General features: G+C 36.1%; 2 protein-coding genes across 4 annotated transcripts; both read left to right on the top strand.

The window, feature by feature from the left end:
• Nucleotides 1-1,175: 1,175 nt before the first annotated feature.
• On the top strand, nucleotides 1,176-9,007 carry LOC7477060 (trans-Golgi network-localized SYP41-interacting protein 1). Of its 2 annotated transcripts, none has more exons than XM_024609362.2 (8): nucleotides 1,176-1,551; nucleotides 1,654-1,860; nucleotides 1,969-5,274; nucleotides 5,367-6,228; nucleotides 6,312-6,961; nucleotides 8,067-8,226; nucleotides 8,307-8,388; nucleotides 8,613-9,007. In XM_024609362.2, the coding sequence occupies exons 1-8, from the start codon at nucleotides 1,468-1,470 to the stop codon at nucleotides 8,713-8,715; spliced, it is 5,454 nt and encodes a 1,817-aa protein (XP_024465130.2). In that variant the 5' UTR covers nucleotides 1,176-1,467; the 3' UTR covers nucleotides 8,716-9,007. The 2 variants fall into 2 exon arrangements, with proteins under 2 accessions (XP_024465130.2, XP_024465131.2); XM_024609363.2 differs by having other exon boundaries at nucleotides 1,177-1,551; nucleotides 5,367-6,204.
• A 1,456-nt stretch (nucleotides 9,008-10,463) lies between these two features.
• Nucleotides 10,464-15,696, top strand: LOC7477061 (very-long-chain 3-oxoacyl-CoA reductase-like protein At1g24470). 2 transcript variants are annotated; one of them, XM_052456293.1, is made up of 3 exons: nucleotides 10,464-11,413; nucleotides 12,793-12,862; nucleotides 14,341-15,055. In XM_052456293.1, exons 1-3 carry the CDS (start codon nucleotides 10,770-10,772, stop codon nucleotides 14,365-14,367), a joined length of 741 nt encoding a protein of 246 aa, XP_052312253.1. In that variant the 5' UTR covers nucleotides 10,464-10,769; the 3' UTR covers nucleotides 14,368-15,055. The 2 variants fall into 2 exon arrangements, with proteins under 2 accessions (XP_052312253.1, XP_002314571.3); XM_002314535.4 differs by lacking the exon at nucleotides 14,341-15,055 and adding an exon at nucleotides 15,171-15,696 and having other exon boundaries at nucleotides 10,483-11,413.
• The last annotated feature ends 809 nt before the right edge of the window (nucleotides 15,697-16,505 follow it).

The following is a 16,505-nucleotide window of genomic DNA, read 5'->3' as shown; positions in this document are numbered from 1 at the left end:
TATTATTTTTTTTAAGTAATGCATTTCAATGTGACTTTAGTATTACGTAAATGAAGTGAAGATTGCGTATAAAAAAAATTCAAGACCAATCATTTTCATTTCAACATTGCTGAGATAAATTGAAGAGCCAACCTAAATGGATAATTGAGAATTTAAAGAAAAAAGTAAAAAACAAATATTAGAAATGCAACTCTCATAGCTTATTTTTCTATTACACAAAGTTCAATTCACTTGTAAGAAGATGATGTTCTTGATGATAATGATAATATGAAGAGATCGACATGTAAAAAGGCGACAAAGAAGTAGGCTAAAAAGACAAGGGTAACACAATTTTGCATGTTAGATCGATCCTAGAGGATTACAAAGATCATAAAATGATAATGAAATAGATGGAATTTTTTTGAAAAATCTTAAGCTTTAGAGGAAAAGAAAGCAAAGGTAAAAAAATGAAAAGGCAAAGATAGAAAAAGACAAGATTGTTATGATACAAGAATAATTTTTATTGAAACAAGAATAATAAGTGGAGAGAATAATGTTAATATATATGACTAGAATGTCTCGATATTTGATCGAATATTATGAGTATCGTCAAATACAAATATTAGCTAGACAACGAAATAATGATTTTAATTAGTATGCATTATCTAAATTTTTTTTGTTGACTGTTGATGTCTGGACTAGCTTACGCGTACATCGACTAATCTTCTGAGGCTTTGAAGTTAACAACTATGTACGTCTCCAGTGTCCCTGAGGTTTGTGACAGTTAAACTGGTGATTTCTGGGGAGCAATTCAGGGCCTGACCAGTTAAACTACACCCCTCAGGATTTTTAAATTTTTATTTTTTAGTATATGCATTTTATTTCTAATTACTACTATAATAAAAGTTAAAGAATTCAAAAATTTATCAATATAATTTGAAAGCAATCAACAACATAAAATAATATACACTCCAATATTCATCTCATATATTATTTGAATAATAAAAAATAAAATACTTATGACCTTTTATTTTTTTAAAAACATGGATATGATCATAGCTACTAGCTAGCTAAAATAACTTTTACCCAAACTGAAAGCTCAACAACGCCAACGGGAGACATAGGAACGACACCGTCGCAGTCAACTTCACGAAAACGCGCCACAACCAAGCCGTTTTGGTTTTTTCCACCACGTTCGCGATTGTAAAAAAAGAAACCAAGAGGCACGCAGATCTATGAAAGCAAGTAACGCCAAATTCTAGGTTTGGGTGGGAAACATTTCTCTGCTCCGCACTTAACAATCAACGGACAAATCACCGTTAATTCCTCCACAACTCAAATCCAACTGCGTTTCCTTTATTTCCCCGTCTGTTCAAATCCCCAAATCAAACAGTCTCGAATTCCCTTAGGTTACCCTTCTTTCCAACCTTGAATAGTTTAATTTAATTAGCAGATCTGATAGCAATTAGGTTATAATTTAATTAGAAAATGTCAGAATCAAAGGAGCAAAATGGAGTGACAGCAGCGGAAGATGAAGAATCAAATGGAGTTGATGCTGCTCATACCAACCAGGTAATCACTGGTTATCTCTCAAGTTTCACTTTTTTTTTATGGATTGAATTTTGCATATTATTATTATTATTATTATTTGAGGGAGAGAGGAAATGCGTGCAGGAAGGAGGAGAGATGCGGCATGTTGAAAGCAAAGAAGATATGTTCGAAGATGCAACTGATGATATTGAAGAGAATCAGTTTCAAGAAATTGTCGATGATGCTACTCTACTACAAGAACATGCTACTTCTTCTCCTTCTATTGATGAATTAAAAGCAATCCTTGACAAGACTCTTCAAGAAAAACAGACCCTCTCTACTGAATTAAAGGTCCTTTTTTTCTTTTTTCTTTTCTTTTTTATTTTTTCAATCCCTTTTGACGTTATTGATTTGTAAATGATATTTTGGGTTTTCTTTTTTTTTTAATTTTTTGATCAGGAAGAAAGGGAAAGCATCGCGAGAGAAGTTTCTATTCTATGCCATGAGCTTAAGGGTTTGGCGGATAAACAGTCTTTGTCTGCTGATTATGGAAATCAGGAGGAAATGGTGGCCGGTAATGATACTTCCTTATTGCGTGAGATGTTAAGTGAGTGCTCTCAGTTTGTCAAGGTTGCATTGGATGAGCGCTTACGGACTGAGGGGGTGATAAGAGAGCTGAATCAACAGATCGAGGATCTTACAGTGAAGGCTCAGGCGGAAGAGGGTGTTGAGGTTGTTGCAGACAGGCTGTTGGCTTCACTTGGCGTGGTGGTTAATCCTGGAGAGTTGTTGGATTATTCAGTTATGGGGAAACTGGCTCATGTTGAGAGAAGTGGCTCTTTGTTAGTTGAGCATTATAGCTGGATGCTCTATGAAATTGATCAGCTTAGGGCGTGTTTAACTGAGGGAGGGTTTAATTTTGAGGGGCAGGAGCTGTTTGGGCCTGCATTGGTTTTTGCTGCTGCCCGTGGTGAGTTGGTGGAGCTCAAGAGAAAGGAAGTAGAGATGGTGGAAAAACTAGGCCATTTAGAGGATGAAAGTAGGAAATTGGTTGAACAGGTTGAGAAGGAAAAAATGATGGCAGAGGCAGCAAATGTAGAACTTGGAAGAATGAAGGTGGAACTTGAGCAGGAAAAGAACAGGTTTGCAAATACAAAGGATAAGCTTAGCATGGCCGTGACCAAGGGAAAGGCATTGGTTCAGCAACGGGATTCACTAAAGCATGCTCTGGCTGAGAAAACAAGTGAGCTTGACAAATGTCTGGCTGAATTGCAAGAGAAATCAAGTGCCATTGAGACCGCAGAGCTATTTAAGGGCGAGTTGGTCAAATGTGAGAACTTGGTGGCATCATTGCAGGAAACGCTTGCACAAAGAAATGCAGTTTCGGAAAGCTTGGAAGTAGTTTTTTCTCAGATTGATGTACATGAGGGACTTCAAACGATGGATGTTGTAGAGAAATTGAAATGGTTAGTAAATGAGGTTACATCACTGCAGGGAATGCTTTCAGAAAAGAATGCAATTTTTGAGAACTTTGAAGAAATTCTGTCGCACAATAATGTTCCCAAGGAGGAAACAGATCTTATTGAGAAGTTGAGATGGCATGTGAATTTGACTTCGTCACTCGAGGAAACTCTTTCACAAAGGAATAAAATTATTGACTATCTTGAAGAAAGTTTTTCTCAGATAAGTGTGCCTGTGGAACTTCAGTCAGTGGATACTGTTGAAAAGTTGAAATGGCTTGTCGAGGAGAGAAATGCACTTAAGGATAATTTGCTGGAATTCCACAAATTGAAAGATGCCTTGTCTTTAATTGACCTACCTGAAACTGCTTCATCCTCTGACTTGAAAACTCGAATAGGTTGGCTCAAGGAATCAGTTAACCAATCAAAAGGTGAAATAAATGAGTTGCGGGAAGAACTTGCTAGAACAAAGACATCTGCACAAAATGAGATTGACCAGTTAAGTGCTTTGCTTTCAGCAGAGTTACAAGAAAAGGAATATATTAAAATGGAGTTGGATGTCTTAGAACGCAACTTTGAAGAGGTCCATCAAGCCTCATCCGAAAAGCATCAGATGGTGCAGATGTTGTTAGAGCGTTCTGGAATAACAACAGACAGTCTTGAACCCAATCAGACTTATTCTGATCTGCCCATGCTTGTCGATAGATGCTTTGGGAAGATAAAAGAAGAAAGCAATTCTTCTTCTGACACTTCTGCTGTTGCTGAAGTGTTCGAAAGTATGCAGAGTCTCTTGTATGTCAGGGATCAGGAGTTGATGCTTTGTGAGAAACTTCTTGAAGAAGACATGCTGGTGAGATCAGAGGTGATTAATCTGTCCGGTGAGCTAAAAGTGGCATCTCTAGGACTTTCTGCATTGAAGGAGGAAAAAGACACCCTGCAGAAAGATCTTGAGCGTACGGAGGAGAAATCTACTTTACTGAGGGAGAAGTTGTCCTTGGCAGTTAAGAAAGGCAAGGGATTGGTTCAAGATAGAGAAAACCTGAAACTTCTCGTGGAAGAGAAGAAATCAGAAGTTGAGAATTTCAAACTCGAGTTACAGAAGCAAGAATCTATGGTTACTGACTGCAGGGATGAGATAAATAGATTGTCTGCTGATTTAGAGCAAATCCCAAAGTTGGAGGCTGATCTTGTTGCTGCCAAAGATCAACGTAATCAACTTGAGCAATTCTTATTGGAGAGCAATAACATGTTACAGAGAGTTATCGAATCCATTGATGGTATTGTTCTTCCTGTTGCTTCTGATTTTGAAGAGCCTGTACAAAAGGTGAACTGGCTTGCAGGGTACTTGAATGAATGCCAGCAGGCTAAGATCCACATGGAGCAAGATTTGGAAAAAGTTAAGGAAGAAACTAATATTCTGGCTAGTGAGTTAGCAGATGCCCAACGAGCAATGAAATCACTTGAAGATGCATTATCAGCTGCAGAGAACCAAATCTCTCAACTATCTGAAGAGAAAGGGGAAATGGAAGTTGCAAAAAGAACTGTTGAACTGGACCTGCAAAAGGCAATAGATGAAACAACTAGTCAAACTAGCAAGTTTACTGAGGCTTGTGCGACTATAAAATCACTTGAAGATTCATTGTCACTAGCAGAAAATAATATTTCTATGATCACCAAAGAGAGAGAAGAGGTCCAACTGAGCAGAGCTTCTACCGAGGCTGAACTAGAGAAACTAAGAGAAGATATCACCATTCAAACTAGCAAACTTACTGAGACATTTAGAACTGTAAAGGCTCTTGAAGATGCACTGTCTCAGGCAGAGACCAATGTTTCTTTGCTGACTGAACAAAACAATCGTTTCCACGATGACAGATCCAATTTGGAGAGCGAGCTAAAGAAGTTAACAGAAGAAGCTGATTCCCAGACTGGCAAACTGACATCTGCCTTGTCAACTATAAAATCACTGGAGGATGCATTGTCGAAGGCGTCAAATGATATTGCTGTGCTAGAAGATGAAAAGAAGATTTCCCAGCAGAAGATTTCTATGCTTAACTCTAGGTTGAACACATGCATGGATGAATTAGCTGGAACCAGCGGCAGCTTAGAAAGCAGGTCTGTGGAGCTCATGCATCACCTTGGTGATCTTCAAATTATTATGAAAAATGAGAGTTTATGGTCCATGGTCAGACAACATTTTGAGAAGCAGTTTGAGAGCTTGAAAAATATTGATCTCATTCTCAATGACATAACAGTACACTTCGTTGACACAGATCTGGAAGCACTGAAAAGTTACTATGTGATGGAGGTAATAATTTTCATTTTTTCCTATTTTTTTGGTTTTGCTGAAGGATTTTGGGCTATTTCTGATCAATGTTTTTAAATTGAATTCTTTTCCAGGAAGATTCGTGTGTGACAAAACCTTTTCCATATGACCTTGGCAATAGGGTGAACAGTGGAATTGTTAACGGTCAGGTGAATGCAGTGGATGTTGATAACATTCCCTTGTATTTTAAGGAGACTGTTGAAGAGTTTCAGTTGAGAAACAAAAATCTTGCAGAAAATTTTGAAGGTTTCTCAATTTTCACAAATGAATTTATTGAAGCACTATTGAGAAAATTAAGGATAAGCAGGGATGCTGTAAGTTCTGTTTTTGAAAACATGGGGTCTTTGAAAGAAAAAATGAAGAATTTGGAACTGCTTAAAGAGGAACATGAGAAAACCATAGCCAAATTAGAACAAGATCAAAAACTTTTGCTATCTGCTTGTACTAATGCCACTAGAGAACTGCAGTTTGAAGTTACGAACAAGCTACTGGAACTAAGCTCTATTCCTGAGCTTGAAAAGTTGAACTGTAATCCCATTCAAGAAGCAAGTGAAGCTGGTGCAGAGGACACAGAGCATCAGCAAAGGCTTGATGAAAGAGAATATGCCATGATAGCAGAGAAGTTGTCATTAGCTGCAACAAGAGTGCAAAATCTGGCTAAACTGTTTGAGAGTTCAAGTAATGTGGCAGCTGCAACAATAGAAGACTTGCAGAACAAATTGGTGGAAAGCACAGCAACTTCAGAAAAAGCCACAGAAAAATGCGTTATACTAAAAAATAGGGTTTTGGAGTTTGAGACTGATGTCGAAGCATTACAAAATTCATGCAAAGAGTTGAGACTCAAAATAAAAGACTACCAAGCTATGGAGGAAAAGTTGATGGAACAGGAAGCTGAACTGTCAGCTTTACAAGGTAATCTGTTGGTGAAAGATCAAGGTGAATATTTCTGGTAATTTTTTTAAAATCTAACTAGCTGTTTTGCTCTCTACTAACTTATTTGTGAATGCTTGTTGTTCCAGAGGCCGAAGAACCTCTCATGTCTGCATCGCAATTGAAAACCCTTTTTGAGAAGATAAGTATAATTGAAATTCCTTTTGAAGATTCAGAAGTAGGAGGTTTGGAACCTCATAGTTCAGTTGATGTAAAGAAATTGTTTTACATTGTTGATAGCATAAGTGATTTGCATAACCAATTAAATACATTATCTCATGACAAAGAAGAGCTACAATCAACGCTGTCAACAAGGATTCTTGAAATTGAGAATCTGAAAGAGGAAACTGAAACCCAATTTAGAAATAGGCAAGACTACGAAAAGATGAAGAATGAAATGTCTGAGCTATTCTTTGGTTTAGAGAAGCTTATTGATATATTTGGAGATCATGGATTTGTTGGGGAACAAAAATCCTCCGGTGAGCAGGGATTGCTGCCAGCGTTGGAAAAACAGATCATGGCCCTGCTCCTGGAAGTTGATAATTCAAATTCCCATGCTGAGGAACTTGATATAAAGTTACTTGGGAGCCAGAAAATTATAGATGAATTGTCATCCAAGATTAAAGTGCTTGAAGATTCACTTCAAAGTAGAGCTGCTAAGCCAGAGATTGTTCAGGAAAGGAGCATCTTTGAGGCACCTCCACCTGCTGTCTCAGAAATATCTGAAATTGAAGATGCGGTAAATACTCTTTATGTCATGTTTTCCATGACGGACTTTCTTGATACGCCACTATCACTTAGCCGCCGAAGTCTTGATATATGTTTTGTTACCTAATAAGACAAATTTAATTTTATGGGCCTCTTAACTGTGGACTCCAGATAAATTGCCAACAGGTGTAGACTTCTACATTTTTGTTTTAGTCAAAGCATAAGAGATGAACATGGGGTGCACTACTACAGCATGAACATGTGCACTACTACACCATGAACATTCCTTCTGCTTTTACAACTCTATGTCCACTGAGTGGCAGTGAAACATTTGGGATGCCTTTGCTTTCCCTGGAAGATAATATCATGTTAGAGAAGTCCCAAAATAAATGGAGACCTTGATATGCATGCCTGCTTCTGTTCTCCCACATGCAGTGGTTTTCCCCTCTTTTTCCTTATGTTCAGTTATGTGGTCCTTTGGAATTTCCTGTTACTGTTCCTGACACTAGCAAGAATTTAGCATCTTGTTTTAGTTGTAGAGATTTTGTTACCCCATATATCAATAATTTAGTGATGGCCCATATGATCAAAGTGCAATTTATCATCGCATCTTTCCAAATATGTGTTCTTAAAGTGATATGCTGGCATGGATGGTTTGTTTTCCTGCTGACTTGTTCTTTCCAGCAATTTTTTTTTGTTTTTTAACTTATTATGGAGCTTTTAACAGATTCTTCTGACAAGTGCAACACGCCTGTTGTTGTGCATTTCAATTTCTTAACATGCTGTCCCTTGTGGGCACCACAGGAACTTCTTAGATTTGCTGACAGTTTGGCTGAAAAAATCCATTTCAAATGCACGATACCACTACTGCAATTGCAATGCATAGCAATTTCATGTGCGTACAAAATCTATTTCTCTTGTGCGAATCTAGTTTCTCTTTCTAGGCCAATATTAAGTGCATATAAAGTAATTCAGTAGGAAGAGTAATCATGTTACACCATAAGTTACTTGCTGATCCTATTAAATAAGATTAGCCTTTCTGTTTCTAAATTCTGCTTTGGGAGATTCATAATGCTTTGTCAACTTTTTTCAGAAGCGGCCTCTATTAAACCTTTTTCTTCCTGATGCTTTTTCAGGGACCAGTTGGAAAGAATGGAATATCTCCTGTTGCCTCATCTACTGCCTCAGCTGCTCATGTGCGAACTATGCGAAAAGGATCAACCGACCATCTTGCACTCAATGTTGATCTGGAATCTGGTAGTCTGATCAACCACGAGGAAACTGATGAGGACAAAGGTTTGCATTCTACGGCTTCCTTCTCCTGGATAGAAGTTTCTTGGATTGAAAACTTTATCTTGTATCATTTTTTATGACAGGTCATGTTTTCAAGTCTCTTAACACATCAGGTCTCATTCCGAAACAAGGAAAGTCAGCTGCAGATCGAATCGACAGCATATGGTAAAGTGCTAAAACCACATAAATGAATAATTAGGGAGTAAGGGAAAAAATAAGGAAAGCTCAAATTGCTGTTTCTAACTCTTCGTATTGCACTTTCAATGTGATCAATTTATAAGTTGGTGGGTATGAGGATATGTATTAATCAGTCTTCACCTGTTTTTTATTGTCAGTGGGATTCAATTCAGTGAACCAACTTGAAACTAAGCTGCTTTCTACCTATGCAGGGTATCTGGCGGCCGAGTACTAATGAGCCGTCCCAGGGCGAGGCTAGGCCTTATTGCCTATTGGCTTTTCTTGCATATATGGCTTTTGGGAACCATTTTGTGACAAAGTCTGTGACCATCTCCTTTCTGGACCACAGTTACAGCCTTAAGCGTCAGCATATGCAACTTGTATCATAGATATTTACCCCATTCCTTTCGTTATTGTTGTTCACATTGAAATTCTTTACCATCATTGATCCCCTGCCATCATATTTTAGGGTGCAGAGAATCCAATCTGCTTGTGGAAAATAATCCACGTTTGTTTATACCCTTTTGTAGGAAAAATTGAGATATAGCTTTGTGAGTGATAAGAGGAATGTGAAAATTGGTGGTGACTAGTGGCTAACCTTGGTTTCTCTCCCGTGTCTGCGTGCCCTTTTTTCTTTTTTAAAGTTCAGGAACACCTCTCTTAGAGACTATCAAGAATTTTTAAACTTACAAATAAACAATATATTCACCACAACCCAATTAATTTTACTCAATTTCTTCTAACAATGGACTGTTGCAGTGCGGATATCGGAGCTTACATAGCACCCTCAGCTAGTACTAGAAAAGACATCTTTTTTTTATTCAATGGATATTCATGACTGTACTGAACATTCATGACTGTACTGAACATTCATGACTGTACTGAACATTAGATGTCACCGTTTGTCATGTAAATTATAAATAGATCCAACCTAATTGACTACGTACGTACCTCGTCTAGAAAATGCAAAGTAGTTATGTCAAGAGAACCCCGTGAACAAAATAAATTCCTTCCCAACTTGCCCCGTTAACATGTGACCTAGTTGATGCTCTCCCTCTTAACTCACTTGCTTCGCTAAGATACTATCAATAGATTAATGTAGATGAATGCAAACAAGTGTCCTTCAATTTCGTCCATCTACACCTCAATCATCGATTTCCATCTTTGACTCTTCAGAATTGGTTTCACTTGGTTTCAAAAATATTTTAAAATGATTATTGATGGGGTTATCTATAGACTTATTCGGTTGGTATATTTCAGAAAGTTAAAAAAGAATTACAGTAAATACTAATACTACTGTTAACTCACCGACAAAATCAGTACGTCGGTATATTCCAGAAAGTTAGAAAAGAAATACTGTAAATGTCACTGTAACTGTTAACTCATCGAAAAAATTACATATAGTTCTTCTGTCGGTGATATGTTAAATATTATCGAGGGAATTACGGACGAAATGAAACGAGTAATTTTTTTTTGCGCACATGGTCTGTCTGTAAAGTCATTGATATTTTTTATTAATGACAGACAAAATGACATACCAGAAATTACAGACGAGTGTTTTTCTGACGGATATTTTTCGTCCGTGATCCTGTCTGTAAAATAATCACAAACATTGCCCTTGGAGTTAATTAATGTAAATACCGATAAAAATGTAAATACTGATAAAAAAAATTTCTATCAAACTGTTAGCTCAATTTTGGGAGTTAATTAATTTAATTAACTTATATAATTGTGTAAAACCCGATTAAGATCTTCCATTTATTCATATTAACATTGCCCTTGGAGCAAATATAAGAAAAATATCAATAAGTTTTTATTCAACTGGCAGTGGCAGTGGCAGTGGCAGTGGCAGCTGTACGTGGACCAGACATTATTTAAAAGCACACCCAATTCCTTTGCATAGCAGACCATTTGAGCCAGACCTGAGCCACTCGACAATGACCCGTTCTTTGCTGTGGACCAAACCTTATTCTGTGTCAAGTGCCATGAAGCTCGGTTTGAAGGGTTAATCAAACAGTTAGCTAGCGCCAGATTAATTTTTAAACCAGAAAACTGAACCTCTTGCATGCCGAGTACTCTTCCTTTCCGGCAACTAGCTAGTTTGTTCATTGCAGCTAGCCGTCTGTACTGGCATGCATTCGAGAGAAAGGTACGAGTGACCTCACAGCTATAATGTGACAACCACATGCACCCACACGAATCATGGCCAAATTGACAGCTGAGGCGTAAACGTCAATATTGCTAGCTGATCATCATATATCATTGCCAATACCAGGGACCAGCCGAAAGTCCTTGCATGTCTTTGAACTCAAGCAAAATAGATCATATTCTTTCTCATCAAAAGCACCAAGAAAAAGAGAAGAAGAAGAATGCTCTCAGCATGCACCAACCACCTCTTAACCCAGCCCATGTGGCTTCTTCTTTTCTCATCCCTTGGATTTATCTCCTTCCTCAAAACCTCAACCCTTCTTCTCAACTGGGTGTATGCAACGTTTCTCAGACCAAAAAGGGATCTCAAAGACTATGGCTCCTGGGCTGTCATCACTGGAGCTACAGACGGTATAGGGAAAGCCTTTGCTCATCAACTAGCTCAAAAGGGTCTAAACCTTATATTAGTGAGTAGAAACCCCAACAAGCTCAAAACAGTCTCGAGTGAAATCCTAGCAGAACATCCAGGCACCAAGATTAAGACAGTGGTGTTTGATTTTTCAAGCAAAGTTTCCACTCGTACTATCCAAGGAGTTATGGAAAAGGCCGTAGAGGGACTAAATGTTGGTTTGTTGATAAATAACGTGGGAATCACATACCCCGCAGCCAGGTTTTTCCACGAGGTGGATGAGAAAGTTTGGATGGACATTGTTAGAGTGAATTTGGAGGGCACTAGTAGAGTTACTAGAGCAGTTTTACCAGGGATGATTCAGAGGAAAAGAGGGGCCATTGTTAATATTGGCTCTGGAGCTTCTAGTGTCATGCCTTCACATCCCCTCTTCACAATCTATGCTGCTACCAAAGCGTAAGCATTGCATAACCATGAACCATCCTCTTTGTTTCTCAACTACTGATTTTCAATTTCTAACTCTAAATTTTGGTGTTTATATTGATTTTTTTCTTCTATCTTTAAATTTTGATAAGCATCAAGGGCAAAAAAAAAAAAAAAATATTAGATTGTAATTAATAATTATTATTTATATTGGTACTCCTAATAATATAAATTATTTAAATTTGATCATAATTAGTTAATTAAACAACTAATAAAGATGGGATGAGAGATATTTTAGAGTACTAAAGGAAAATTATTTATATAACATAGAAGTGTTAGAGAATTAAAAAAAAATTAAAATATTTTTGTAGGTTTGAATATGATTTTCTCGAGAAATTTTAGAGTACTTGAAAATTAATCATCAATGCTTAGTACTCTATATGAGAGATCATACAGATACAAAAGGAAGAGAAGAAAATTAAAAATATATATTTTTAGCCTAATTGAAAATATTATTATCATTTTTGGTGATTTTTGATTTTTTTTTTCTTTCATGTTTTATTTAGAAGGGCAGAAAAATAAGTTGACTGAACTTTAATTACATATATCTTGACTGTTCGTTCCAACGTTTTTCAAGGGAGGCCAAATATAAAGGATTTTACAGGACATTAGGTCACTGAATTGAAGACTTCTTTACACCGGAACCAACCAACCGCATTTCTCATCATGATTTATTAATTATGGCCGGTACACCGTAAAGAGTTTTCAGGTGGTTAATTTTTAGTCGGAGCCTATTCCATGTTTTGTGGTATTCTTTAGTGTATTTTTTCCTATGAATTTCTTTGTTTACATACGATCGAATATGATATACACCAATAAGATATTCATACATAATTATGTTTATAGTAAGAGTGTAATCATTAGTTTATGTTTTAATTTAAAAATATATAACGATAATTATACTTACTTTAAAAATAAATGTTGTGATTAAATACGAAAATATTTTGAAAAAGATATTAATTAATAATGAAATTTAAATCAAAATACATAGCTTTCTCTTTTTTTGGGATAATTAAATAGAAATTTCTCCAGCTTAATCATCTATAATCGGCACTGCTAATTTCTCGTATTCTTTTGCGTACACCTCGACTAATTCCATTAGCCCTGAAGTTAACGATTATGTAAACCTTCAGTGGCACTGAGATTTATGAAACTCGAACTGGTGACCTCTAAAAAGTAAACTTAAAACCTGACCAGTTGAGCTACACTCCTCATGATTTAATAGTTATCTTTATATATTCTTTTAAAATTGTATTACTTCTCATTGGTTTTGAAATTGCTACAGTAGCAATATGATCTCCTCTTAGGAGTAATCTCTAATTACTCTACCGAGTTGTGCTGAGCCCTTGCAGATATGTTGACCAGTTATCGAGATGTCTGTACGTGGAGTACAAACGTTATGGAATCCATGTGCAGTGTCAGGTATTGTAACTTCCATCTCTGTTCTTGCTAATTGCTACATCTCCATAACCCATATTTGTCTGGTAAATCAAAGTAAAAGATAATAACTACATCAGTACAGTTTCTGAAGAATTAAATCAGGTTAGATGACCTGACTAATAATAAATGTGTGGTGAAGTCATGAAAATTTCAAATGAATTAGGGTTTTTCACGAGTGTTTTGATGGGTTGATGTGCCTGGACTTGGCTGTTTCGTGCTGGTCTCTATATGGATAAGAGTCCTTTCGATGATTAACTTACTAAAATGAGGAAAAGGAGTATCTTATATCATGAAGAGAATAATGAAAAATGTTGAAGATTGATAACATACTGTGTGTCCACCCTTTTTCCACTTGAATTTTTCTTTTTTCTTTGATCTATATTTATTTTATCATATACTATATATCTGATATCACTACCAGAATCTTTAGATTTATCGATGAAATTTTATGTTACTATTTATACTCTTAGTTCGTCAGTATAAATTTTACTAATGGGCTCGCGAATGACAATACTCCATTAAAAAAACTCTCGTCGATGATTTGTCATACCTGGATTGTCTTTTAATTTAAAGGGTTTTTTATGCTCACAAATCATGCACACAAATCTTAAATTTATAAAGCCTGTAAATGCATGTATCACATATAGCATATATGGCAAGTTAAACCCACAAGATCGTCCTAAGGATTTGCTAGTAGAGTAAATTAACCAAATCAACCAAATTGCTTAACAGAAAATTAAGTGAACTAAATAATTCAAGAAAAAAGGGTATGGATTGAAAACAATCAGAGAAGAAAACAATTTTAGCAAATATTGGATATCTCGGTTATGATTAATTAATCCCCCGGCCCTATTGATTTTAATTTAATTCAAGTCTGACATATAGTCCAATCGTATAGGTTGTGTCAAGTTCGTTAGATGTTCGGGCTGATGATACAACTGCAATCAAGCAAAATAGTTGTTACAAGCAATCAATCTTAGCAACGAATTTTAAATCTCAATATTAGTTCATTCCTCTATTTCAAATTTCAATTGAGAATAATGTTTTTATCAATTCAAATTTCACAATCAATCACTAATCATAATCAACTAAGATACTAGCCTAATTAATCCCATAAGCAATCAAACATTAAGATCAACTAATGAAATGAAATATGAAATAAAATGATCATTCAATTAGAGTTCATAACAATGTCCCCTTAATAACCCAATAAAAGTTTTAGTTGTAAATAGTAATAGCTTGATGCTTCCAAGATAAAACCTAATTTGATTATTTGTTTCTTCCAAACCTTCCTTTTAGACGTCACCTCCTCTCTTTTCTTGAATGTTTAGGGTCTTCAAAACTCCTTTTAGTTGCTACCTAAAAGGGTTTTTATAGTCTGGTTTTATCCTTTAAAGGAAAGGAAATCACTTTCCTTCTCTACCGTGGATTCTGACTCATTTTCTTTTCTGATATTACAGGTCAATTTTGGGATAGAAAACATGTGAATTGAGACTTCTCTATGTTTGGCACAATTGTTTGGAATCATTTTCCTTGCAATTTTTTAACATTTGGAACTCGAGATAGGCCAACCAAGACAATTTATAGGTCGTAGGGATTCCTTGTCTAGTTCGGACTCTATATTTCGACTCGCTCTTTAGGCTAAACAACAAAACTGGATTCTTTTATCTTCATAAGAATTTGAAGCATATATCTCAGCTTTTCAAAAAGATAGAAAACCTATGAAACGAAGTTGTATAACTCCTGTTATAATCCAAAAACCAATCAGTGCTCAGGCTTGTTTAGGACAGATCAACTAGTGCTTGAATTCTAAGCTCACTCCATTGTTTGCCTCCTCATATGATCCCAAATCATCATACACCAGTAGTTAAATACCTTTATGGAAAACTTGAGATGTCCTCTAAAACTTTGTTGAAGACCACATTTTAAGATAGTAACTCCTTCTATAGCAAAAATATTGAAACATCTCTTAAGGTCATCCATTCACCTATTTGTACCTACATCTAAAGATGAGAAACAAGTAAATTACACCAAAAATAAACTAAAAATAAGAATAAAACACTAGATTAGGCTAAGAGTATATGTGAAATTAAGCGCCAAGAATATGTGTATCAGTTTTTTACTAACTGAATTCCCTACGGTCAATTAAATATTAATATTTTTAATTTGTCTATTGGCCTATTGGCCTTTCTGTCCATAAAGTATAATTGAAAATTTTAAAAAACCAATTAAAAAGAGAAGAATTTCAATATTCATGAATTAACTGATGTGATTAAGGCTTCCTCCTCAGGTGCCACTATATGTCGCAACAAAAATGACCTCAAAAGTAGCTTCGATTGGGAGATCGTCCTTGTTCATACCAGCACCAGAAGATTATGCAAAGTCTGCGATTGGTCGAATAGGCTATGAAGCTCGGTGCGCTCCCTACTGGGCTCACTCGTTTCAATGGTGCTTTGCTTGGTTGCTTCCAGAGTGTGTTCTTGATGCTTGGCGTCTCTCTATTGGTATCCACCGAAGAGGAAAGCTCATTGCCTGAATTCTTTTTGTTTTTCTCCGTATCAGTAAGTGAAACAGCTACTGGGCGAGGGGTTTTGGAGGTTTTTATTTCTATTTAACACTATGCATGCTTTCAGAAATTAGTAGATTTATTTCTAAAATTCATTAATTATCAGTGATGATTACGTTGATAACAATGTTAAGTAATATTTATCTAGTTTTATTTATTAAGGGTAGAATAGTATTTTCAGTTTAACCTATATATAATTCCTTTGTATTTAGGTTAACTTAAGTACTCATAATAAACATATTATTGAGAATTCTAGCCTCCTTTTATGTTTCATCTGAATTACTTTAACATGGTATCAGAGCCTAGTTGATCGAACCCTTGGCTTGTTAATTTTATGGAACTCGTTGCCCTTGTAGAAATCATGTTCACCAATGTTAGAGCCACTGCTTGTATCAAAATCGTTATCATCATCCACTTCATTCCCTGTAGGATGTTCCAACACGCTCAATGCATTCCTTTGAAGCTTAACTTCAGATTCATTTTTCAAAACATCAGACATGGGTTGTTTGACCTATTAAAAGATGGAGGATGAAGATCAAGTTTTGTGCTTGCGGCTGAAGAATTAATATCTGAAACATTATTTAAGATTCTTCAGCTTCTGCAATTTAGTATTTCTGTTCTGTCTCTGCAATTGTTTTGGTATTTCGTCTTCTCTTCAGCTTCTGCAATTTGGTATCAGCTTCTGCAATTTGGTATTTCTGTTTTGTCTCTGCAATTGTTTTGGTATTTCATCTTCTCTTCAGTTTCTGCAATTTGGTATCAGCTTCTGCAATTTGGTATTTCTATTCTGTCTCTGCAATTGTTTTGGTATTTCGTCTTCTCTTCAGCTTCTGCAATTTGGTATTTCTGTTCTGTCTCTGCAATTGTTTTGGTATTTCGTCTTCTCTTCAGTTTCTGCAATTTGGTATCAGCTTCTGCAATTTGGTATTTCTATTCTGTCTCTGCAATTGTTTTGGTATTTCGTCTTCTCTTCAGCTTCTGCAATTTGGTATCAGCTTCTGCAATTTGGTATTTCTGTTCTGTCTCTGCAATTGTTTTGGTATTTCATCTTCTCTTCAG

Source organism: Populus trichocarpa, chromosome 10 (assembly GCF_000002775.5).
Source record: "Populus trichocarpa isolate Nisqually-1 chromosome 10, P.trichocarpa_v4.1, whole genome shotgun sequence".
NCBI lineage: Eukaryota > Viridiplantae > Streptophyta > Magnoliopsida > Malpighiales > Salicaceae > Populus > Populus trichocarpa.
Note: the sequence above shows the minus strand (reverse complement) of the source record. Positions and strands in the feature narration are given on the sequence as shown.